The sequence below is a fragment of the Elgaria multicarinata genome, chromosome 9, assembly GCF_023053635.1.
Source record: "Elgaria multicarinata webbii isolate HBS135686 ecotype San Diego chromosome 9, rElgMul1.1.pri, whole genome shotgun sequence".
Classification (NCBI taxonomy): Eukaryota; Metazoa; Chordata; class Lepidosauria; order Squamata; family Anguidae; genus Elgaria; species Elgaria multicarinata.
The window spans coordinates 66,891,185-66,914,489 of NC_086179.1; the positions used below are offsets into that span (position 1 = coordinate 66,891,185).

Genomic DNA, 23,305 nt, shown 5'->3' on the forward strand with positions numbered 1-23,305 from the left:
ATAAGCATACAACCCAATATTACATGAAGCTTTTATCTTAACTCTCAGTAGAACCCATACAGAGAAGTTTGCTATGTAGTCTGCAGCTGACACACCAGCACCTCAAGAGGAAATAAGTTATAATATTACAAGGCAACTGCATTTACACAAAGGATAATTTATACAATGCAGATGCTATTGTACAAACCATCTTGCCAAAACATGCTTGGGGAACATGCCTGCCGCCCATCTAACTTTACACAAGAACAAATTAGGCATCTGAGATTGTAGCATCCTTCTCAATTGGCAGGGACTGTCAAGAAATACTTTTGTAAGCCGCCGTGAGAGCCTTTTTTGGCTGAATGGTGGCATAAAAATCATTAAATAAATAAATAAATAAATAAAATTAACGATTCATGCTACCTGGGCACATGTTCAGATTTTCTCATTTCTGGTGACAATGCTCAATCTGTGATGGTTCAAACGCACACAGAAATCACATATTAAATTATTTACTCAGGTCCCAACTGAGCTCTAAGACCAACTTCTAAGACCTCCTCAAAAGGTTGAGGATGTAGGAAGTAAAACTAATTAGCAGGGTTAGCTTCAGCACCCAGCATTTCTGGACAGCTGCCAGGCCTCCCCCTTTAAGTCTCTTACCATTTAAATTTCCCACAATGCCTTCAGTATAGGCAATGTGGGGAATTAAAATGCCAACAAGACCCAGCTGCTAGGTGCTGGTCAGAACACCCTTGTCCTTCAATATCAGATAAGCCCAGCAGTGTCCACCAATGGAGAAGGGTTCGACCTGGAGCTGGTCCTGTTAACTTTTTTTTTTATGATGATAAAAGCAAATTAGCATCAAGGGTAGAAAAAGCCAAGAATGATTACTAAGCCCAGATCTCACACATGCTTATTAATACATTTTGTCAATGGGGATTCGTCCTTTCTCATCCTGGCGACAGTCAAGATGCTAATTAACTGGCCATAATCAATTTAGAGAAAATTCTATAATTGATTTAAGACAAAATTAAATTAGCTTGCATCTGAAATAAGTTTTATTTCCAATGTAAATAATTTTAGGTTTCTGAAAAATATAGGCTCCTCTTGCTCTGTAACAACATTAAACTTCCAAGTACTAGCATTCCCACAGAGTGACAGGCAACAGCTATTAATGGCTTCAAATTATCTATTCAATTTTCATTGTGCTGGCTTGCTAATTTGCTGCAGCTATTTTGGCATATTTACACACTTGCCCCATTTTGCTAATTTTCAATAAAAACACTCGTAGAAAACAGAGAGCACTCCAGGCATTTAACAAAGATGGAGACGACGCTTGGAATATGACAGAAGAACTGAACACAGGCGTTCAGTGAAGGGATAAAGCCCTGCTTTGAGGCAAAAGCTAAAAAGGAAATCCTTTCATAAGAAAGAACTCATGTTCTTCCTAATCTCATTATAAGCAGTGCTTTGTGGCATGCAGTCAGATTTGAAAGACCAACTGCATGAGAAAGAGCCTTATTTTTCAATGCTGCTTTAATGGCCCTATTGTGGACATTTAGTTGAAATTATTTTTTTAAAAGGGAATATCATAATCAGGGCTGTGCATATCTCTGCTTAAAATACAGAAAGGTCACCACCAAGGTAACCCAAATTCTGCATCCTGCATGATTATTCTGCACAATTTATTCTTCTTGAAATCATCACAGGACATAAGAAGCTAGGCAGGGCACTGATATCCTGTCCCTGGGAAATCCTACAGAACAAGCCTCTGGCTTTGTAGATTCCACCTGACATGGTCTAGGCCAGGGGTAAGCCACGTGGTGCCTCTGGGCACTAATGTGCCTCTGGGCCCCTAGATACCTTTATTGGTGTGCACTGAGACACCCAATTTTTATTTTTTAAACATTTTAATGTTTTCTTACTGGCAACTGGGACTGCTTCAAAGTTAAGTGGGGGCATCCACCAGCTGCCATCTTAATTTCCCATGAATTCTTCTGCGCATGTTACTTGTCCATGGCAGCCATTTTATGGTTGCACCCAAGACAGATTCTCAAATTTACAAATGTGCCCACAGGTCCAAAAGGTTTCCTACCCCCTTGATCTATGCATTTCCAATCCCATACTGAATAATACAATACCCAATCTATCACCAATCACCCTCCCACAACCTACCCCAGCTTATCTTGGAAAATATTCATTTTTCATGAGCTTTCTCAGAAAACCGAGCTAAAACTTGGATTTTTACACAGCCTTTTCCAGGAAAGCACTAAAAAAAACCCTTACTTTCTGTTGCTTATGCAATGCCTAGCAGGAAGAATGTCTCTCTCCTCTCCTACCTCCTGGAGTTGGCATACTGCAAATTCCCTTTACTGCATTCATACGCAATTAAGGGGATAGGAAGGAAGATGAAAGGAGGGCTAGAGGAGTGTTGGTCAGTCATATTGGTTAGGTGGCAAGAGAAAAAAAAGGGATTATTCTCTTATTTTAATCTAAGCCGTAGAAGAATTGCAGCACTGTAATGATCATCTTTTATTTGAGGCAAGCATTATAGCTCATGATACTGAGCTCATACTGAGCCAGGAAATACAAATTTCTGTGACAGCTCTATCTACCGTATGGCAGTAGCTTTGTAAGAAACTGAGCTGAGAAGACATTGCAGTTCAACTCTCAGCCAGGTGGCCTTAAGCCATTTCTCATGTTTAGCCGACCTCACAGGGCCATTGTAATGATTATTGAGATAATGCATGTGAAGTGCCTTGATGCAAAGTGCACATGGGAAGCCCAGCTTTTCCCAATATCTAAGCACAAAATATGTAACTATCTTTCATTTACTTTGTGGACAGAACCTTAGGGGCTGCAGCCTTTTAATCAGTGTGGGCTTCTGGGGCCCTTCTAAATTAGTTGTGTAGCAAGGAATTGTCCCTCTGGTTTCATTTGTAGAACAAATCACATCTTCTAAATGTCTCCTCACCACATAGACTAGGGAGCATTTCCCTGTCATTGCAGGCTCAAGAGCATCTTTTAACTCTAGGTGTTGGCAGCCACACTAGTTCCACTAAGCAGCAATGATTTACAGTTATACTTTGAAGGGGAAAGGATGATGAACCATCTCTTGCTAAGTAGGCAACAGGGTTGGGAACTCTCCATTCTCCCAAGAGGCCTACGGTCAGCAGAAAACCTACTGCACTGCAGCAGGTTTTTGAATAACTGCCTGAAAGGGAAAAAACACACCTCATCCTGCGGTACGCAGATAAGAGATAGAAGCCAATATAGACTTGTTTTTAAAGCAGCGACATTTTTACTGGGGTATATAATGGAAACAATTACAGCAGACAGAAAATGCCTCCTTAACACAGCCTAGGGCATGGCTAGATGACGGGATATCCTGGGGATCGCCCTGGGATCATCCCTGTGCGTCCACATGATGCACAGGGGATCCTGGGAGCAGGGAGGGATGATCCTTCCCTTTCCCCAGGATATTGGCATGCCCTTTAATCCCGGTTTTTCTGCTGTCTCGGGGTCGTCCCAGGACTGTGGGATGTGTGGCTGTCCGCCTTGGTTTGCCCCAGCTCCTCGCGAGTAACCGCGAGGAGCCTGGAACCGGGCGTGGGGCACCTCAGGAGCTCCATGCCCATCGGGGGTGGGGTGGGGGAGTGGGAAGATTTTTTTTTAAAAAAAAACCACTGACCTTTTCGCTTGAGTGCTCATCTTAAAAAAAAAAAAAAGGCAGGTGCAACGTCCTCCTGGGATGTCACACGTTGCGTGCAGACTGAGGGGGAGGATCTCGCGATCACCATATTGCAAGATGTTCCCCCTCCCTTCCTCTACACCCATAATTGTAAACATGCCCCTAGTGACATCAGTGATCACCCATAATCCAAGACCGCTCAGAATGGCTAAGCCGTTTGAGATCAACAGGGTATGGCATATGAAAAATTACTGGCTTGCTGCTGGTTCATAGAAAAGACCAGGAAATCCCACTGGTGATTCCCCCACCCCCCACCCCAAATCAAAGCCAATCAGAGAAACATATTAGTCGGCATTAGTATAAAACAATTCCAAGATCATACGATTCATCTCTTTGGTCTTCAAAATGGAATTGCCAACTTTCTCAAACTTTCTTCTTGTTGTTGTTTGTCCCTAATAATGTTGAACATCCACTGTGGTGAACAACAATGACCTCAGATGCCAGGCCTGTAGGTTTCCTACCTTACTTAAAACCTTCCTTCGCAAGAACCTTTGCAGGAGGCCGTGGATAGGTTCTCCATCCCATCTTAGCTGAACCCAGAGGAAATGTTGCTGAATCATCAGGTCAGAGCCTTGAAGCCGAGACTTTGCAATGGTCCCCATAAGAAAGCAATTCTCATGAAAGTAATAAGTGTCAGATACACCACTGGCTAAATTAAAAAAAAAAAAGGGGGGGAGGAAAAAAATCAGAAATAATGAAGACATTCAAGTCTGTCCTCCAGATATTTTTTTAATATAAAGAATCATAGGAGAAAACACAATTTTGTTCTTTTAAAGTAGCTACCTATCACAATACATTCAAATGGAATGAAAATGTTTTGTACCTTTTTTTACCGTGCAGGGATTATCAGAGCCACGGTTTTCAAGAGGTTGAAGAAACTCCCCCAGTAATTCTGATAATGCAGCTTTCTCCAAATTCTCCAAAATTACAATGATTCTGTTGCTTACAGAAGGCTGTTTCACTGGGATCAGGCAACCTGTAAACACAAAGAGGTCATTATGTTTAGCAGAAGAAATCCTCTCTCTGTTTACAAAGTGCATTTTACATACGCCTGTATTTAGAGCAGCTTTCCCTAACCTGGTGCCTTCCAGATCTGTTGTACTGCAGCTCTCATAGACTCTAGCTAACATGGTCAATAGCCATGATGTCTGGAGATGATGGGAGTTGTAGTCCAAAACATCCTGAGGGCACAAGGTTGAGGAAGGCTAATCTAGAGCGGGTAGGAGATTTCATGTTGCTTTTGTTTTTGTAGTTTCTGGCAAGGCTGTAAAACTCAGGGCTGTGGCCCAAATCCAGCCCTCTGAAGTCCCAATCCAGCCCTCTGGGGTTCCCCAAGAAGTCCTCCCCTTCCCCCCCAACCACCAATCTTTAGGTGGTTTCCAGGCATTTATTGAGTTTACTCCTAGGGCCTTGCTAGACCTGGCTGGATAAGCCAGCCTGGAGGCAGGGCGACGGCGCGCTGACGTTAGTGCACGTAGCCCCGGCTTCCACACGCGGGACGCGCAGGGACGTCGGGATCCCTGCAGCGTCCGCCATTTTTAAAAAAAGTTTAAAGGGTAAGTCCGGTTTTTTTAAAAAACGAAACCCCCCCTCCCTGTCCCCGGCCTTGCCCTGGCGCCGCTTGCCCGGGCGATGCCGCCCCCCATGCCAGGCCTTGCCCTGGCAGCGCCGCTTGCCTGCTCGCTCGGGCGGCAGTGCCAGGCGCTCTCTCTCTCACCCGCCTCCCCCCTTGCCATCCCCGATGCCTGTTCTCCCTCCCCCTCCTGCTGGGTCCAGCCTTCCCCCTGCCCCTCTCTTCCCCCTCTCCTGTGCCAAGTCCATGGCTTTTTGCGGCTACTCACGAGTAAGCAAGTAGCCGCAAAAAGCCACGGAAGTCTCTAGACGTTCTGCAGCCCCAGCCTCAGGCCGGAGCTGCGGAAAAGGCGTGCCATAAGCGACTTCGCTTATGGCGCGTTAGAGGAAGCTTCAGTGCGGCCTGGGGCCGGATTCCCCTGTGCGTCATGTGGATGCACAGCAGGGAAACCGGCTCTCAAGGTGCGCTAAGGCCTCGTCTAGCAAGGCCCCCAGTTAAGTGGATTGCAGACTAAAGTGAATTGGTCTTTTCTATGTTGTGTTTTCAGAAAACCAACGTTTTGATTCCAGACCAATCCCCATACCTGTCAAGAGAGATGGAAAAGTATCCAAAGCTTTACTGCTAAACATCATCTTCAGTTCAAGCTCTAATGAGACATCCTTCTTTGTCTCTCAAGTTCCTAAAAAGTAGTCTTAAAACAAAGCGCTTGGGAGTGTTTCCTGTGTAAGCATGGTTAAAAGTGTGCTTTGTAGTTAATAAATCCACTGATTTATTAAAAATCATCTTACCGCTATTGATGAATAATTCTGCAAGCTGCTCCTTAGAGAAATCGGCATCTATCTTCACTTTGACTATTTCACAGCAGAATCCCGCAGCCAGTTGCTTATGCTGTGTTAAAAGTTCATAAATTTAGCCAAGGTATTTATAATATGCTCTCCACCCCCCCCCCCAATGTATGTTTTTATCTCCCTACCTTCATACAGAGGGCTATCTGATATGCCACATAATCTTGCAAACTTCCTTCTGGACCGTGAAAGATAATGTTACGGTACTGTTCCACCTGCGGATAAGCAGAGTAATACTGATATGAATTTGGTACAGATGTTTATTGTTCTATAAATATTGCTTACGGAGTAATCCTATACCTGTTTACTCAAAAGTAACCCGCACTGAATTCATTGGGGCTCACACCCACATCTCTGCATATGGATCTCTGCACCACTAGTACCCACCTGAAGGTAAAGGAAACTGCTGATAACAAAGAGCTTTTACAAATATTAAATCTGATGAATTGGTCTATATTCTGAGTTACTAGAACCAGGGAGTCTAATCTTACCTTCTCCAAATCAAAAGTCGGGAAGGATGAATGCCCTTATATTGTTTAGGATTATTAGTACAATTCTTAGTCTCGACTATTGTCTCTGTGCTGAACAATTAAATGCTAGTTAAAATTGAAGGCCAGGATCCAAATTTCCAAAAATTTAGTGCACCCAAGGGCTTGGACACACTCCATGGAATTGTTGTAGTGTCCCCCTTTAACTGTCACAATGCTCCCAGTGTTGAGCAAGCATGTTGCTAAATGGTAGGGAGACCTTTCGTGGGAGAATCACTAGACCAAAGATCCTTTGGCTAAACAGAAGGAATTGGGCAGTCTTGTGGATCTTGACCATGGTACGAATTTAGAAAACAAAAACAAGCAAACAAACAAACAAACAAACCCAGACAGGCCTGGATACAGTAACTACAGAGAAGCCCTTTTCAAATGTTCTGTGTTTCCCATGCTGCTGTTACCAGATGAAATTTAATGCTTATGTCTCAGTTTCCTGGCAATATAACTAGTCGTAGAAGGTTCTGAAGATAGCTTTACAATACAAACTGAATTCCAAGAAAACTGGATTGCTCTCTATCACTGTAATAGTCATGTCCTTTGAAGGTTGAAATGCTTCTTCTGAGGAATTTATTTTTTAAGCTTGCTTTCAAGTGCAACATTTATAATAATATATATATATATATATATATATATATATATATATATATATACACACACACACACACACACGTACGCATAGTAGAGTGAAACTTTATTGCAGGGGTGCGGAACCTGTGCCATCCCTCCAGATGTTATTGGACTCTACTTCCCATCAGCCCAAACCAGTATGACCAATGGCCATGGAAGATGACAGTTGTAGTCCAACCACATCTGGAGTGCAACAGGTTCCCCATCCATGCTCTATAGGGTAGGTCTATCAATGTCTATTCCCCTTGATATTTAAATAGAGCCTCCATGTTCATAAGCTGTTGCTGGGGGAAGGGGAGGGCCTGCCTGCCTTCAGGTCCTGTTTGTGGACTTCCCACGGGAGCATCTTGTTGAAAACAAGATGCAAAAGCAGATGGAACTTTGGCCTGATCCAAAGGACATTTGTCAACTTAACTTTCCGAGTTTAAGACAGCTATAAAGACTAGCTTCTTTTGGCAGGTCTACCCAGATGAATTTTAAACCAAGAATTTTAAAATGTCTTGATTGTTGTTTTGATATTGTATTGGTTCTATATGCTCTTTTAATTAATTTTATGTATTTGATTTATATTGTATTGTTGTACTAATATTAAGAAATAAATATGTGATGATGATGATGATGATTCCAGAACTAGCTGCTCAGAACAGCCAGGACCCAAACAGTTAAAAGTCTCAAGATCTAGATTAAGGGTAGATTCACATGACTCCCCCCACCCAACAAATTATGCCATCATCTTATGGCAAGATTTGAGAGGAGCTTGAGCCCTGTTGCAACAATCCATGATGCCATGGATCATGGCGCAGCACACAAAGGAGGAAACACCACTTTGTTGCAGTGGCTACTGGGCTCCATTTTCATTTACACTAGAGAGTACTGAACAGGAGCAGGGTTCAGTGGATTGTTTCCCAAAACTGCTCAGAAAGGCAAAGGTATACAGAAGTGGTAGAAAGTGAGTGACACCGTTAAGCAAGAATAAAGCTGGTCCTTACCAGTCTGAGGTAATTCTGTAGTGTCTGAAGATGGATCATAGATGCATACGTCACACTGTGCAGAGAGCCTTCTTGAGGACCTTTAAGAGAAGGGATATGATGAACATAGTCCTAAGCACTGTTGGGGCATGGGGGGAGGGGCGCTAAGGGCCAAACAACACGTTATGCTTAATGCGTAGTGTGCAGCTACATTTGTTGTTTTACTTTAATTGATTACAGCTGCTGAAGGGTTATTAGCAGGATTACAGGGAAGGGAGGCTTATCCCTTCCCTCCCCAGCACCCCCCCCCGAAAATCCCCCCACAGCTATGGGGCTTAGTAAAGAAAAATCCCATTTGGCATTTTGCTGAGGTATTCTGGCTGTATGTGGCAACAAGACAAAAAATTCTGCAACAACTAAAATATATTTTATTTATATCACATTCTAGAGCAGCCTTCTCCCAACCTGGCACCTTTCCAAATGTGTCAGAATACAATCCCCATAATTCCAGGACCCTGTTGTCTGGGGATGATGGGAGCTGTAGTCCAAGACATTTGGAGGGTGCCAGGTTGGGGGAAGGCTGCTCTAGAGTGTTCAAGCCTGTTTATATACATTGTCTCAGTAATACTGGTAAAGCAGGTGGTATTCTTGGTTCCCTATTTCAAAGGAAGGTGAGGCTGAAGCTGGGAACTGCTGACTTGCCTAAGGCTACCCAGTGAGTTCATGTTGGGGGTGAAATTTGAATCAGGGACTTCTTGGCTCAGAATATGTTTCCTTAACTATTATACTATACACCAGTACAAACAAATTCTATGCTCAGAATAATTTACTTGCAAATTACTCGTGTATGGACCACAAACATTAAGAATAATCAGATATTTTCAGTAATGCTGCTATTTTGTTGCATAATATGAAAGAATAATATACATCTAAAACTAGCCCTTCTAGAGATTGTTCTAAACTTCAGAGCCTAATAAGAATACTGCAGATGACAACTAGTAGCAATCCACATATCATCAATCACAATGAACATTTATGTAAGACATGATGCCAAAACAGGAGTAAATGCATTTACCAAGCAAAAATATGAGTATATGTTCCACCTGGTTCCTTTTCAAAAATTCCCAAGGTGCCTGGGGAAACAGCTGGCCTATTGACCATGAAACATTACCTGTTAAAAAGAGAAAAAGGCTATCAGAGGCGTACTTGCACAAATAGAGGGCACGGCATATGTATCTATAACAGACTATGTATTTAACTTTTACGCTAATGGAGAATGTATTTCACATAACATGCACTTAAATTTGGCTGGAGGGTCTATAGGGTGCATCATTTTTGAGATAAAGGATTTAGCTCAAAATTGTTCAAAAAAACTTTTCAAATCATATTTCAATACTAAAATAAAATCTATATTTAAAAAATGGAAATTGAATTTGTTGGAATCCTCCTGGATTCTAAACTCTTTTTGAAGTGTGGACATTTTTTGTTTGTTTTTTGTACTGCTTCTTACCATAAGCTCTCTTATTTTGGAATGCTTAAATGCTTCCAAAGCAGTGTGGAGTTAAAAATGCATATATTCAATTGTTCATTCTCTGGGGCTGTCTTCATGATGCGTTGGCACAGCAAGCCCTGAAAACTCTGTCCTTGTGCGCCTGCGGGTTGTCCACAGGCTAAGGAGCAAGTGTGGGGTTTGTATCGGGGAAGCTGCTGCCACACCCATACACCGCTGTGCCTGTGCACCATCAAACAAATGTGCGCTCCCCTCCCATGTGTTTTTTTTACCTTTTCTTTTCACCTTCCCTGCCAAGCATCCTTTTCCCCATGCTGGAGAAGCACGGAGGTGTTCTTATGATGCACAGGGAATCCCAGGGGTAAGCGGACACAGCCACGGGCTTTCTATGGGATATCGGGAACTGCAGAAAACCCAATATTTCCCACGGTCCCAGGGAGCATCCCGCGTGGCCACCACTCCCACCTCTTCCTTTCCTCCCCGCAAGTAGCAGGGCTCTGAAAACGAACACAGAGCTGTACGGGCAGGCTCTGTGCCCATGGATGGGGGGGTAGTGGGCTTTTTTGGGGGGGAGTTACACTTACTTTTGCAGTGGAGCACAATTGCGCTCCATCTCCATTGAAAGAAAAAAATGGTGTCCACAACGTTCCTCTTTCCTTCCGGAACATCGCGTAGCTGTCAAGATGCTGGGGGAGGATCGCAGAAGCAGGTAAGTCCGCGATCCTCCTCCCTCCCTTCCTCCTTCTACCCTCAGGTGTAGACATGCCCTATGTTTCAGTTTCACTTTCCCCACTTCCTGGCTTGTCAGTACTTATACACCATGAGCTGTGGTTTAACATAAATGCTAGTTGACAGCTAAAACAAACCAGCAACAAATCCTGGATGGTTTTGCTGGGTTGTTTAACAAACCAAAGTTTGTGATCAACTATGATGCATATGTAATGACAAGCCAGGAAGAGGGAAAAGTGAAACTGAATCACAGGTGTTGTTCACATGGAACATTAAGCCATGAAGTGGTTTGTTGATCTCTGGCTTGTCATCATTTCCACAGCTATCCCCACAAAAAAAAAAACATGATTTCTGAACCAGCTACAAACTACAAATAGAAGCCATACAAAATCATGGCTTGCTCTGATGATTCAATGTGGAACTGTGGCTTATTCCTGGCTTGTTTGAGCTGCTATCTGCCCTGAAACACAGGCATTTAGCAAGAGCAGCCTGAAAACGAAAACGCTCTGAAGAGAGAAACAAACAAGAAATCGGGCAAACAAGCTGCAATTTGCCAAGACAATTCATGGCTAAAGCCACCTGGTTTATGGTTAACATGAACCCTGGCTTAGTATGTGCAAACACAGCCAAAGTTTATAGTTTCTCCCATCTGTGCAGGAGAAGGGCAGAAGTGCGGGAAGCTTGTGAGCCCAAGGCTTTACCCAGGCTCACAGAGCCTCATGCTCTTAACATGAAGCCATGGTTTAGCATTACACGCAAACACAGGTTTTATATTCCACAAGCCCATTGCGTAATGAATGCAGTCAGCTCTGACTAACGGCTGCCACAAGCAGTCCTGAACACACTCAGCCAAGGTACTTGTCACATGTCATGTAACCTGAAAAACAGGGGAAAGTTTTGTTTTTCTTCAAAGTAACAGTGCTGATAGTTACCCAGCTTGATGGATAATATACTGCTTGCAGTGAGCCCAATGCTGGATTCTGGGGTGTTATTAAGTGTCAAGTCTTCTAGGCTCCTCCATTCATCAGAAGTGATTGCTTGGAAATGGTTTGTCACCGCCTGACTCACTGCTTTTGAAAAATCATCCCAGGCTGTCTGTTTGCGGATGTTTAACACACAGATGGTGTTTTCCATTTCAAGATCCTCTGCACCGCAATAGGATGGCTCTACCTGGCTAACTGCAATCCGTAAAGGTATTTTGAGAGCATCTGTTTTAATAGAATCAGAAACCTTAAATATAACAAAATCTGCACACAGTGACACAGACACTAAAAATAAAAATATCTATAAAAAGTATTATTCACTGGTATATCTGCAAAGCAATATGCAATTCCTGAGTACAACTGTTCATCTCAAAGATGGACCAGAATATAAATCCAAAATAAAATATAAAGGCAAATAGTCATTATCGCCTTTTGTTTCATTTAACGGCATAGGACAAAAAATCTTGCACCACAAATATCGGAAAACCACTTCAAATGTGACAGACTTAATTCGGTCACAAAAAGCACTTCCACGCAAGAAACCGTTTGCTGATTACTTACAGACCTGTGGCAATTGTGCAATTGTGTCTTTGCCTGTATTAATTTCTATCAGGTCTGACTGAGATGCCCCTAAGTAATCATAGGGCAGCATTTTAGCATTTTCCACATCTACCCAGAAGAACTGTAACTGAGTATGTCACATGCTGATCACATTTTAAATTTGATTGCGGGGTGAGGTAGATTTACATTTTCATTTAATGCTGGTTGTGTCATTTTGCCTTCCAGGAATGGACATGATCTTGAACTGTCAGTCTTGCAAGTGTCACCTCTTGGCTCCCATCCTGTCAGTCTTACAAGTGAAGCCTCTGGGCTCCATCCTGGAAGCATGGTACCTCCCATTCAAAAAGATGGTACATGGAGGTCTAGCTCAACCCTTTCCTCAAGACAGGATCTACAAAGCAGGATGCAACTACAGCGTCCCTGGCAGGTGGCCGTACAGCCTTTGCTTTAATATCTCCAACAAAGGAGAGACCACCATGTCTACCCTTGATGTTCTCCTCTTCAGGCTAAATAGACACAGCTCTTTAACCATTCCACATAGGACTTGGTTTTTCTGACATCTCACCATCGTGATCACCACCCTCTGGACACATTCCAGTGTGCCAATGTCCTTCTTAAAATGTGGCACACAGAACTGGACAGAGAACTCCAGATGCAGTTCATAATGCTAGAGTTAGCCTTGTTGTCATGGACACACCATGCCTTTAAATCTATTTCTGCAGCACCTGTGAAAATGACTACCACCTATGAGGGGACTCATTGGCTTGCCTGCTTTAACTGCTTGCCCAAACATATGGTAGGCCATGGGGTAGGCAACCTGGTGCCTTCCAGATATTTTTGAACTACCATTCCAGCCCGTATGGCCAATGGTAAGGTATTCCAGGAGTTGTAGTTCAAAATATCTCGAGGGCAGTGGGTTGCCTAACCCTGTAATATCCCAGTCCTAAACTCATCCCAAACAGATGCCTCATGCAACCTATAGGAAGAGAGATATCCTGACAGAAAACCTTTAGTGAAAGAGATTCTACACATAATGTATTCAACAGCTACAGTCACTAAGACTCTTTAGGTAGCATTCAATACCACCTGCGTGCTAGTACAAGGATGTTCTGCTAGTGCAATGGGAACTTAGCAGTCCATGAACCAATCGGAAATTTGGAGAAATGCTAGTTTCTGGGACGATGCTTATCAATGGAGCTTGCAGAAGGAAGCGCTTCTGACCTATCCTGTTCTAGAAACAAGCCTTTCCACCCATTTTGGAGGTTTCTTTAGTAAGTGCTAGTTCTTGTTGCTGGTGTGGTGGGTCGCACGAGCAGAACCAGCGGAAGTGAGTGGCAGTATTGGATACTACTCTTAGGGTTTAATTTAGTTTAAAGCTGCCTGCACAACACTACTGATTCTTGCCCTGGTCTCAGTGAGTGAAGTGAAGCTTTTCACTTCTTTTTGACACTCTTTTATATACTTTGAAATCCTTGAATGTACCCAACCCCCTTTTTTATAGTTTTTATTTGTTTTCTACACTATATAAACATACATAAAACATTACAATAGTAATAATAATAACAAAAGAAAAACATCAAACAACTGCTACATACATATTGAATAAATGTTGAGTACATATATGTTGAATAACTATTACCTATACATTATCATACTACAACATAATCATTCTTAACATAAAAGTGCACCCCCCACCTCGGGATCATTCCTGAGTCCAAAATCTAATTGTTTCCTCTGCTGGCGGTTTCCCACTTCCCTTAGTAAACACAAATATTAGGAACTGTTTCCAGATTCCTTCAAACTCATTTATTTTAGTTACGCCTTTTCTCCACTTAATATTACATGTCAATTTATCATTAATGGCTATATCCCATACTTCTTTATACCATTCTTCAATAGAATATTCCCCTTGAATCTTCCAGTTCCTAGCTACCATCAATCGCGCTGCAACCAGCAAACTCGATATCAGCTCTATAGTTCCTTTTCCACACTTTATATCTTCAAATAGTGACAGCAATGCAATCTTTGGTGTTTGTTCTATTTTCATTCCCACTATTTCTTCAATTTCTGAAAACACCATCTTCCATAATCTTTGTACATATTTGCATTGCCACCACATATGTAAATACGTTCCTTTTTCCCCACAACCTCTCCAACAATTTGCTGAATGCTGATCATTTATCTTATTCAATCTAATCGGGGTTAGGTACCACCTCCATAAAATTTTAAAATAGTTCTCCTTTATTCTCACTGATAAACTTCTCAACACTCTTTGTTTCCATAGTCCCTCCCAGCTCTGTCGCCCTATTTGTACCTTCAAATCTGACTCCCATACCATTTTCTCTGGGTTCTCTCTAAACTCCTTCTCTAACAATAATTTATATATTTCACTCATTAACCCTTTTAAAACTATACTACCTCCTTTCCCTTTTTCCTTATTTACTATTAACTCTTCAAACTTCGTCATCTTTCTACAAACTCTATTATCTTTAATCCACTTTTTATTCCATTGTTCTAATTGCCCATATTCTAACCAAGATAATTTTTTCTCCTTTAACAATTTTTCCATATCCTCTCTTGTTTTTATATCTCTTAACCAATCCTTTAATTTCATTTTACTTTTCTCTTTTAATATTTTACATAATCTACCCTTCAGATCCTCTGGGAAATTCTTTAACATTATTATCGGTGCTAAAGGAGAGTTGCTCGGAAGCAGCTTCCCTTTAAATTTACTCCAAATTTCCCATTGAGTCCTCAGGAGTGGATTATCTATACTTCCAACCCACTTTCTCCCTTCATCTTTAAAAAAAACATTGTCCAAATTCATCTCTACGTTACTTATAGTTTTTTCTTCCATCCAGTATAAATCTCCTACTCCTATAATTGCTTCTACAATATGTCTTAATCTATTTGCTACGTAGTATAATTTTATATTTGGGAGACCCAATCCACCCTTTTTTTGGCTTAGATACCAATTATTTTTATTCACTCTTGCTCTCTTTTCTCCGTTACAATATTTATTAATAATATTTTGCCAACTTTTTATCTCAGTTTCTGATATTTTTATTGGTAACATCCTAAACACAAAATTAATTTTAGCTAATATCTTCATTTTTATTAAGGCTATTCTTCCGAACCAAGATAAATTTAATCTTTTATATTTCTCCAATTTCAACCCCCTTTTAATCTTTTACTACACAGGATCAGTTGCTGATAATCTTTGCTGTAGGGAAAAGGCAGGGAGGCGGTCGCTCCTTCCTGCTACATTTCAGCCCACATGTGATTATGGGTTCATCTACACTAAGCAGGATATTCCACTATGAAAGTGGTATGAAAACGGTATATAAAAGTCAGGAGCCACACTATTGCTTTATAGTGGTACTGAAGTGCATTGCAGGATCTACAGTACTGCTTTATAATGGTACTGAAGTGCACTGACAACTGTTCTGGCCCATGACATATCTACACCAAGCAGGATATAACACTATGAAAGTGGTATGAAAGCGGTATATGTTATGTGTCATGGGCCCCAACAGTTGTCAGTGCACTATAAAGCAATAGCGTGGCTCCTACCTTTTATATACCACTTTCATACCACTTTCATAGTGGAATATCCTGCTTGGTGTAGATGAACCCATGTCTCAGGAATCACAGGTTCTACATAGTGAATTGCTCTTGCTCTAATATTAACTTGGCCTAAACACTACAAATGCTTGCAATATGGTAGAAGTAGGATGCCTTTTTTCATTGTACTGATAATGTACAATTGTACATTGTACTGTTGTTTTTATACTGTTGTTTTTATGTTTTTGATGGATTTTAAATTTTGTATACTTTTTAATGTTTACCATTTTTAACTATTGTAAACTGCCCAGAGAGCTTTGACTGTGGGGCGGTATATAAATATAATAAATAAAATAAATAATGCTAGTTATTATGGTTATTACGTGGTATAAAAAAGTCAGAAAATAAACACAAGAAATGTTCTTAAAATACACTGTTGTAAAATAATGTCATTTTATTAGTCATTTCTTACTAAGCTGTCATGATACAACAACCAACCCGCTCCACCCAAAAAACAAAAAACCCACACAAGGAACGAAAGAGAAAGTTCATATGAATAAACATATTATCCTTTCCAACCTTATTTTTCCTGCTTCATGAAGTTGGATGGGATTTTAAATGCCCATGATTAGAGAAAGGAAGATGCAAAGCACTGAAAGGTAAAGCTCTTTAGGATGCAATCCTATGCATGCATGTTTAGATAGAAAAAGGGTCTACAGCTCCCAGCATTCCCCAGCCAGCCATGCTGGGAGTTGTACAAGTTTTTTTCTGTCTAAACACACATAGGGTTGCACCCTTAAGTTGCATGCTCCAGAAGAGCCCTCTATTGCAGGCACCCTCCTCTTCCCACTTCAGCAAAGAAAACCAATATACTTCCGTAATTTAAAACACTGAACAAGGTTTGCTACAGGAGCTTGAAGGTATGTTGCTGCTGCCTAGGCCAGCTCCTTGACCCATGTAAGAGAGTACAACTCCATTAACGCTTCCATTTAAAGTTCCACATGAGACCTAACCCTGGGGATATGTCCATGTGATGCTAATTTGGGGTTCCAGATAAGCTGCATCAGCATATCCAATCTCCAAATGGGGTAGAGTGATACAAACTCACCCTGGTGCTCTGCCAAGCCACACAGTTGACAGGGACTACTGCGAGGCCATGATATACCCCGAATTCTGCTGTATGGTGGGCTTCCAATATCACATAAGGGGACTCCCTGGGGAACGAAGAATGATCTGCCCTTTCCAGAGCCACATCTTATGCTCTCAGTTGAGTATTGTTATTATAAGCTGGCAGGAAGACCCCGAGAAGCCCCTTCCCAGCAATGCCATTTAGTGCATAAAAGATGGGAAAGCTTGCTTTAAATTCCAGCTCCAGTGTGATCTCAGTGGGAGGCTTTCGGCTGTAACATGGGAATTATTATATCGTACATCTCATAGGCATGGTAGGCAATCTGGTGTCCTCTAGATATTTTGGACCACAGTTCCCTGCACTCCTAGCCAGCATGGCCACTGATAAGGGAGTAAGGGTAGTCCAAAACATGTGAAAAGCACCAGGATGCCTACCCCTTTCCCACAAAATTATTTTAGCAGTGGAAGAGACACATGGCAAATGAAATAATAGGAGTGATTTGTGTGGCCTTTTACTTTCAAGTCCATAGGATTTAATAGGACATCATAACAGGCCATCAGTGATTAGTGACATGCTCCTTGGAAGGGCTCAGTATCTTAAAAGTAACGAACAATCAAAACTGCTAAATTATGAAAAACTACCACAGCTTCAGTCTGTGCTATATATAAAAGAAAAGGCTGTCAATGACTACCAGTCATGATGGTTATATGTTACCTCTTGGAGGCAGAATGCCTCTCAGTACCTGTTGCTAGGGAACATGAGCAGGAGGGGGCTAATAGACTCGTAGGTCCTGCTTGTGGGTTTCCCTCAGGCAGCCGGTTGGCCACTGTGGGAACAGAATGCTGGACTAGATAGGCCTTTGGTCTGATCCTGCAGGGCTCTTCTTATGTTCTTATATATGGCTAAGAATAAGGCAATAGTACCCTATTTCTTCGATTCTAAGACACACTTTTCCCCCCATATAAACATCTCTAAAAAAGGGGTGCGTCTTAGAATTGCGGGTGTGTCTTAGATTTTTTTTTTCTGTTGGTGGTACTGAAATTAGTGTGCGTCTTACAATCGAAGAAATACGGTAATACTGGAAAGCCTTTGACAAAAGCTAACTCTAGCCAAATGACTATAGACCTCAACTAAATGAGCTGTGAGGTTAATAATAATAATAATAATAATAATAATAATAATAATAATTTATTTCTTATCCGCCTCTCCAATTGGATCGAGGCGGGGAACAACAGCAATCATAAAATACATAAAATACTGATTAAAAACATAGCATACATTGTTAAAAACATCCTAAAAGCATCCTAAAAGCATCCTAAAATTCTACTGGATAGGCCTGCCGGAAGAGATCAGTTTTGATAGCTTTCTTGAATGCTAAAAGACTGTCAAGCTGACGAGTCCGCTCCGGCAGGCTATTCCACAGTCTGGGAACGTGTGCGGGGCGGATTGTACGGGAGAAGGCGATTCCGCAGGTAGCCTGGACCCAAACCATGTAGGGCTTTAAAGGTGATAACCAACACTTTATACTTCACCCGGAAACTAATTGGCAGCCAGTGAAGAGATTTTAAGACTGAAGTACTACAATACACACACACACAGAGTCACACACACGCTCACACACACAAAATCCCACTTATATGCTAATTAGCAAGCTAAAACACTGCAATAATATTTAATTTACTAGTAGCAGGCTTATTTATTTATTTATTTATTTATTGCACTTAGATACCGCTCCCATAGCCGGGCTCTCTGGATGGTTTACAGAAATTCTAAAATTGCGATAAAAACAAGTATACAAAATTTAAAATTCTAAAACACAGAACATACACACATAAAACATTAAAAACCGTTTTAAAAAAACAAAAAACTAAACATGTGGGTGATTAAGATGTGCCACCATATGCCTGGGCAAAGAGGAAAGTCTTAACCTGGCGCCGGAAAGATAGCAGCGTTGGTACCAGGCTCCTCGTCAGGGAGATCATTCCATAGCTTGGGGACCACCACCGAAAAGGCCCTGTCCCTTGTTGCCACACTCCGAGCCTCTTACGATGTTGAACGTAGTGACTGAGTATATTCACGTCGGGAGAGGCGTTCCGTCAGGTATTGTGGTCCCAAGCCGTGTAAGGCTTTATAGGTCAAAACCAGCACCTTGAATTGGGCTCGGAAACATACAGGCAGCCAGTGCAAGTGGACCAGAGCAGGTGTTATATGGTCAAACCTTCTGGTTAGGAATATTTGGGCATTACATTGAATTTTTGGGTTTTCTGGAAATGTTCAAACATTCATGAGAGGACTGTTACTCACTCAGATTCTCTAGAAGATGTTTGCAGTCATCGGTAGCAACATCATGCAGTGTTCTATTGCATTTATCTTTCCTTTCGGCCTCCAGTCCCCCATGGCTACACAAGACTTCTAGGCAGCTCTGGGAAGATAATAGCTACATTACTTCAAGGTTCCAAGGAATTAACTTGAGCTGAAATTAACTTGACTGAACCATTTACTGCCTGAGGCAGACAGGCCTGGATTCAACTTTTAGAATCTTTATTTCAGCCCTGAAAATATGTACCTCCAACGGCTGAAAAAAAATCTATTAAGAGAACTGGCTTTCTGTCAGGGATCCTTTTGTCCAGGAGACTCATCATATGATTTTTTAAAAAGTATGAATGTATATGATATATACATTTTAAAATTCAGATATATGGAACAGAAAGGCAGCTTATGATCTCCCAACACGTGCACTAAGATTAAAAACAAAACAAACATTACCCATTCACAGAACAATTTATACATTGCACAGTCTTCCCCAACCCAGTGCCCTGCAGATGTGTTGGACTACAACTCCCATCATCTATAGACAGCAGGCTATTGGCCGTGTAGTCTTTGGATGATAGGATTTGCAGCCCCACACATGAATAAATAAATCAGGTTGGAGAAGGTTGCAGTATAGTCTTTCAGGCTGCAATCCTATATACTGTTACCTGGGAGTATATAGGATTCAGCACCATGTACATTGATGGTGCTATATAAATAATAATAATAATAATAATAATAATAATAATAATAATAATAATAATAAAAAATCACGCATGGCAGAGATATAGATTCCAATGGAGACTTTTTTTCTTTTTTAAAACTACCACGTGGTTGGTGTGTGTGTGTGTGTGTGTGTGTAATTTTGGGATAAAATACCCCACTCCCAGAGCACCATGGTCCCAATCTGAATTGAGGCTGTGCACACTTACACTAAAGTAAATAATTCAATAAGCATGATTTGAAGAGCATTTAGTTTGGCCCTAAGTTTAGCTCCTAAGACTGACCTTAAAACCTTTTGATGCGGCTATATGGGCTGCAGTCCAGCCATCTTTGTCAGAGTGATTGATGAGATCTGCAGAAACAGTGGGCTTTGCTTTCTGGCTAATGCTGTCGTTTTCACACTCTAAGTCAAAGATACATGAATTGGCATCTGCTTCATTCAGAAAGTTTTCACCTTCTGGCTTTCCATAGTACATAAGAAATCGTAGGCAGTCCACATTATCAGCATCTACAGCAGCATGAAATGGTGTCCAGCCAACCTAAAGCGAGGGAAATAAAAAAGCTGAAAACAACTCCAGATACTTGAATGTGTATTTACATAATGTATGTGTTCTGTTAAACTTGCTGTTTGCTAACTATCTGTAGCACTTAATAGTGTCTGGATATAAATGTTTTGGCAAAGACATCCCATCTGTTGTCCCTGCAAATAACTGTATGCATATAAAAAAGGGACATAAAGTATCACAGTCTTTCCTTTGAACAATACTGATGAAAGTTACTGCTTCTAGAAAGAGGGCTGTGTGTGTGTGTCTGAATGGGGGTCAAAACAGGCTGAATCAATCCTTTGTAAAGGATGATTTTAGCTGTATGAAACTAAATCATAAAAACAGCCTGCTATAGAAGGCGGATAGAACCATTACTGGATCCTTGTCAGATGTCTGATCTCTTTATTAGCAATTCCGTACAGCTTTAAATAAGCACACGTCTTCTCTTTGGCTCTATACAGTGTTAAGTCTTCCCTACATTAGCATAACAAAGTGAGCACAGCTGCTCTGGAAAAGCATTTTCAATCCTTAATTTTCCTTTGATGTATTTATTTTAAATAGCCAACATCTGAAATTGTATCTTTTCTTCGTGACTATTTTTTCTCCCAAGTTATCATTACATTCAAACTGACTGTACAGTGATTTTCCCTCTCTCATTGAAACAACAAATTATAAGCATGTGCCTTTCTTTCTAGCAGTCCTTATTTTGAAAAGAAGAAAGCAAAGGCACCATACTTCTGCACAGCTCAACTGTCCAGTCTCCTTCTCTGCCCTCAGCTAGGTAAATCAGTCAATCATTTTGCTAATGCATTTTTCCTTTAGGAAGCCAATTCTAAAAACAGGAGAAAGAAGAAGAATTTCATTGATACATTTAAAAATCCCTTTTAAAAGGCAATTCCTTGTGGCTTTAATGCATCTTGGTAGCCAATAAAAGGAAATAGTACTTGTTCACTGTTCCATTTGACTGAACTTTAACTGTACCGAACCAAAAGACACCACTATCTTTTAATATTTAATTTAATTATTTATTTATAATATTTATATACCGCTCCCCATTCAAAATTTTGGAGCAGTGAACAAATAAAATAAAATAAAGCAGAATAAAAACACAGTAAAATAGATTTTTAAAAGAAACAAAGTGCAAAATAAACTGTGGCTGGTCATTAAGGGAAGAACGATGTTTCTAGGAGGCGCTGGACGGAATACAAAGTTGGCGCCTGCCTGACCTCCAGAGGCAGGGAATTCTTTAGGAGGGAGGCCGCCACACTGAAGGCTCTCCCGTGGTGGACTCCAATCGGACAATAGGTCTATGTGGAACCACCAGGAGCATGCCCTTGGATGACCTCAGTGACCAGGCAGGTTGGTAGGCGAGAAGGTGCTCTCTCAGGTAGCCTGGTCCCAAGTTGTTTAGGGCTTTGTACACTAGTACAAGAACTTTAAACCTGGCCTGGTAGCGAACAGTTCCCTCAGCAAAGCAGTTACATGCTGGAATGGGGCAGTTCTAGACAACAGCTGAGCTGCAGCATTCTGCACTAGCTCCAGCTTCCGGAACAGCTTTAAGGGCAGCCCCACATAGAGCACATTGCAGTAATCCAATCTTGAGGTTACCAATGGCTGTACCACTGTGGCCAAGCTATCCCTGTCCAGGAGTGGCTGTAGCTGGCGAAGCTGGTAAAAGGCACTCTGAGCCACCATGGCCACTTGAGCCTCTAATGACAGAGATAGATCTAAGAGTACCCCCAAACTATGAAAACGGTCTTTCAGAGGGAGTGCAACCCCATCCAGGGTTGACCCAAGACATTTTGCTGCCTGAGGTGAAGCAACAAATGGCACATTCTCCACCCTCTCCTGCAAGTCAAGGTAGATAGTTCCCAAGGCTGGTCAAAGTTATTTTGGCACCTGAGAAAGAAAATCCCACAAGTGCCTCTTCCCCTCCCTGCTAGAAATATAAAACAATAATACATTTTAAAAGTAACCATTTTATCCTCTTTCATGACACACAAATCAGTTGATTGAAGCAAATGCCTCACACTGCCTAATGGTAGAGCCAGTCCTGTGAAGATTATGGGGGGACCTGGCCATGCCTCTGTGGACTGATCTGCAGTCTGGTAATACATAAAAGTTATGCAAACTGGCATCGCCCCCACAGGGCAGTTATCATAAAGCAGAGTAAGCATTTAACAAGGAGGCAGAGAAAGAAGGTCACCAGGTTGGCAGAAAGGTCTGGATGAGAAGAATGGAACTGGCTAGCAGTGTTGCTATCAAATGGGATGTGTCTGCTTGAATCAGAGGTTTTCAAGAGCACTTTCTGAGCCTTGCCTTTTAAGTAGCAGGTCTTCAAAGGCCTGCAGCTTAATAGTTGTTGATCAATGGTTCAAAAATTAATTAAATTTAATTTAACAAAAGTTATATTGACCCCTATAATATGTTAATGAAATACCCCAGGAAGCAAATGTCCAGTGGAATCCTACGCATGTTTATTCAAATGTAAATTTCTCTCCATTCAATGGGACTTGCTTCCAGATAAGTACGTATAGGATAGGAGATTCAGGCTGCAATCCTATATCTGCATACCTTGGATTAACCCTCATTGAAACCAGTGGGATTTACTTCTAAGGAGACATGTATAGGAATGCATTGACAAAGCATAAGAAAAATCCTCATACCTGTAAGATATACCTTCCATTTTGCTACACCATTTTTTTTTTTTGGAACACACTAAGGCTTTTGCTAGACCTAGGGGAAAATCCGGGGGAGAGGAGAGGAAACCTCGCGTTATGAATAATGCGAGATCTCACCCTCGTTTACACGAGAGGCGTGACGAGCTCAAGAAGAGAACTTTCGCGCCTGCCATTTTTTAATTTTTAAAGGAGCCGGCAGAGCACGAGCGCTCGAGTGACTCAGGTAGGTTTTTTTTTTTTTTAAAAAAAAATAGATTCCCCACTCCCCCCACCCTAGCGCTG

General features: G+C 41.5%; 1 protein-coding gene across 1 annotated transcript in view; it reads right to left on the reverse strand.

The window, feature by feature from the left end:
* CTTNBP2 (cortactin binding protein 2) overlaps positions 1–23,305 on the reverse strand; it is a 108,215-nt gene that overhangs the window by 16,379 nt on the left and 68,531 nt on the right. The window contains exons 8-16 of the mRNA XM_063134051.1: positions 20,082–20,336; positions 19,069–19,186; positions 11,460–11,735; positions 9,364–9,459; positions 8,310–8,389; positions 6,277–6,363; positions 6,092–6,191; positions 4,554–4,706; positions 4,192–4,379 (exon numbers count right to left, since the gene is read on the reverse strand). Of these exons, the coding sequence (XP_062990121.1) occupies positions 4,192–4,379; positions 4,554–4,706; positions 6,092–6,191; positions 6,277–6,363; positions 8,310–8,389; positions 9,364–9,459; positions 11,460–11,735; positions 19,069–19,186; positions 20,082–20,336 (1,353 nt within the window). The remainder of the gene's footprint in view (positions 1–4,191; positions 4,380–4,553; positions 4,707–6,091; positions 6,192–6,276; positions 6,364–8,309; positions 8,390–9,363; positions 9,460–11,459; positions 11,736–19,068; positions 19,187–20,081; positions 20,337–23,305) is intronic.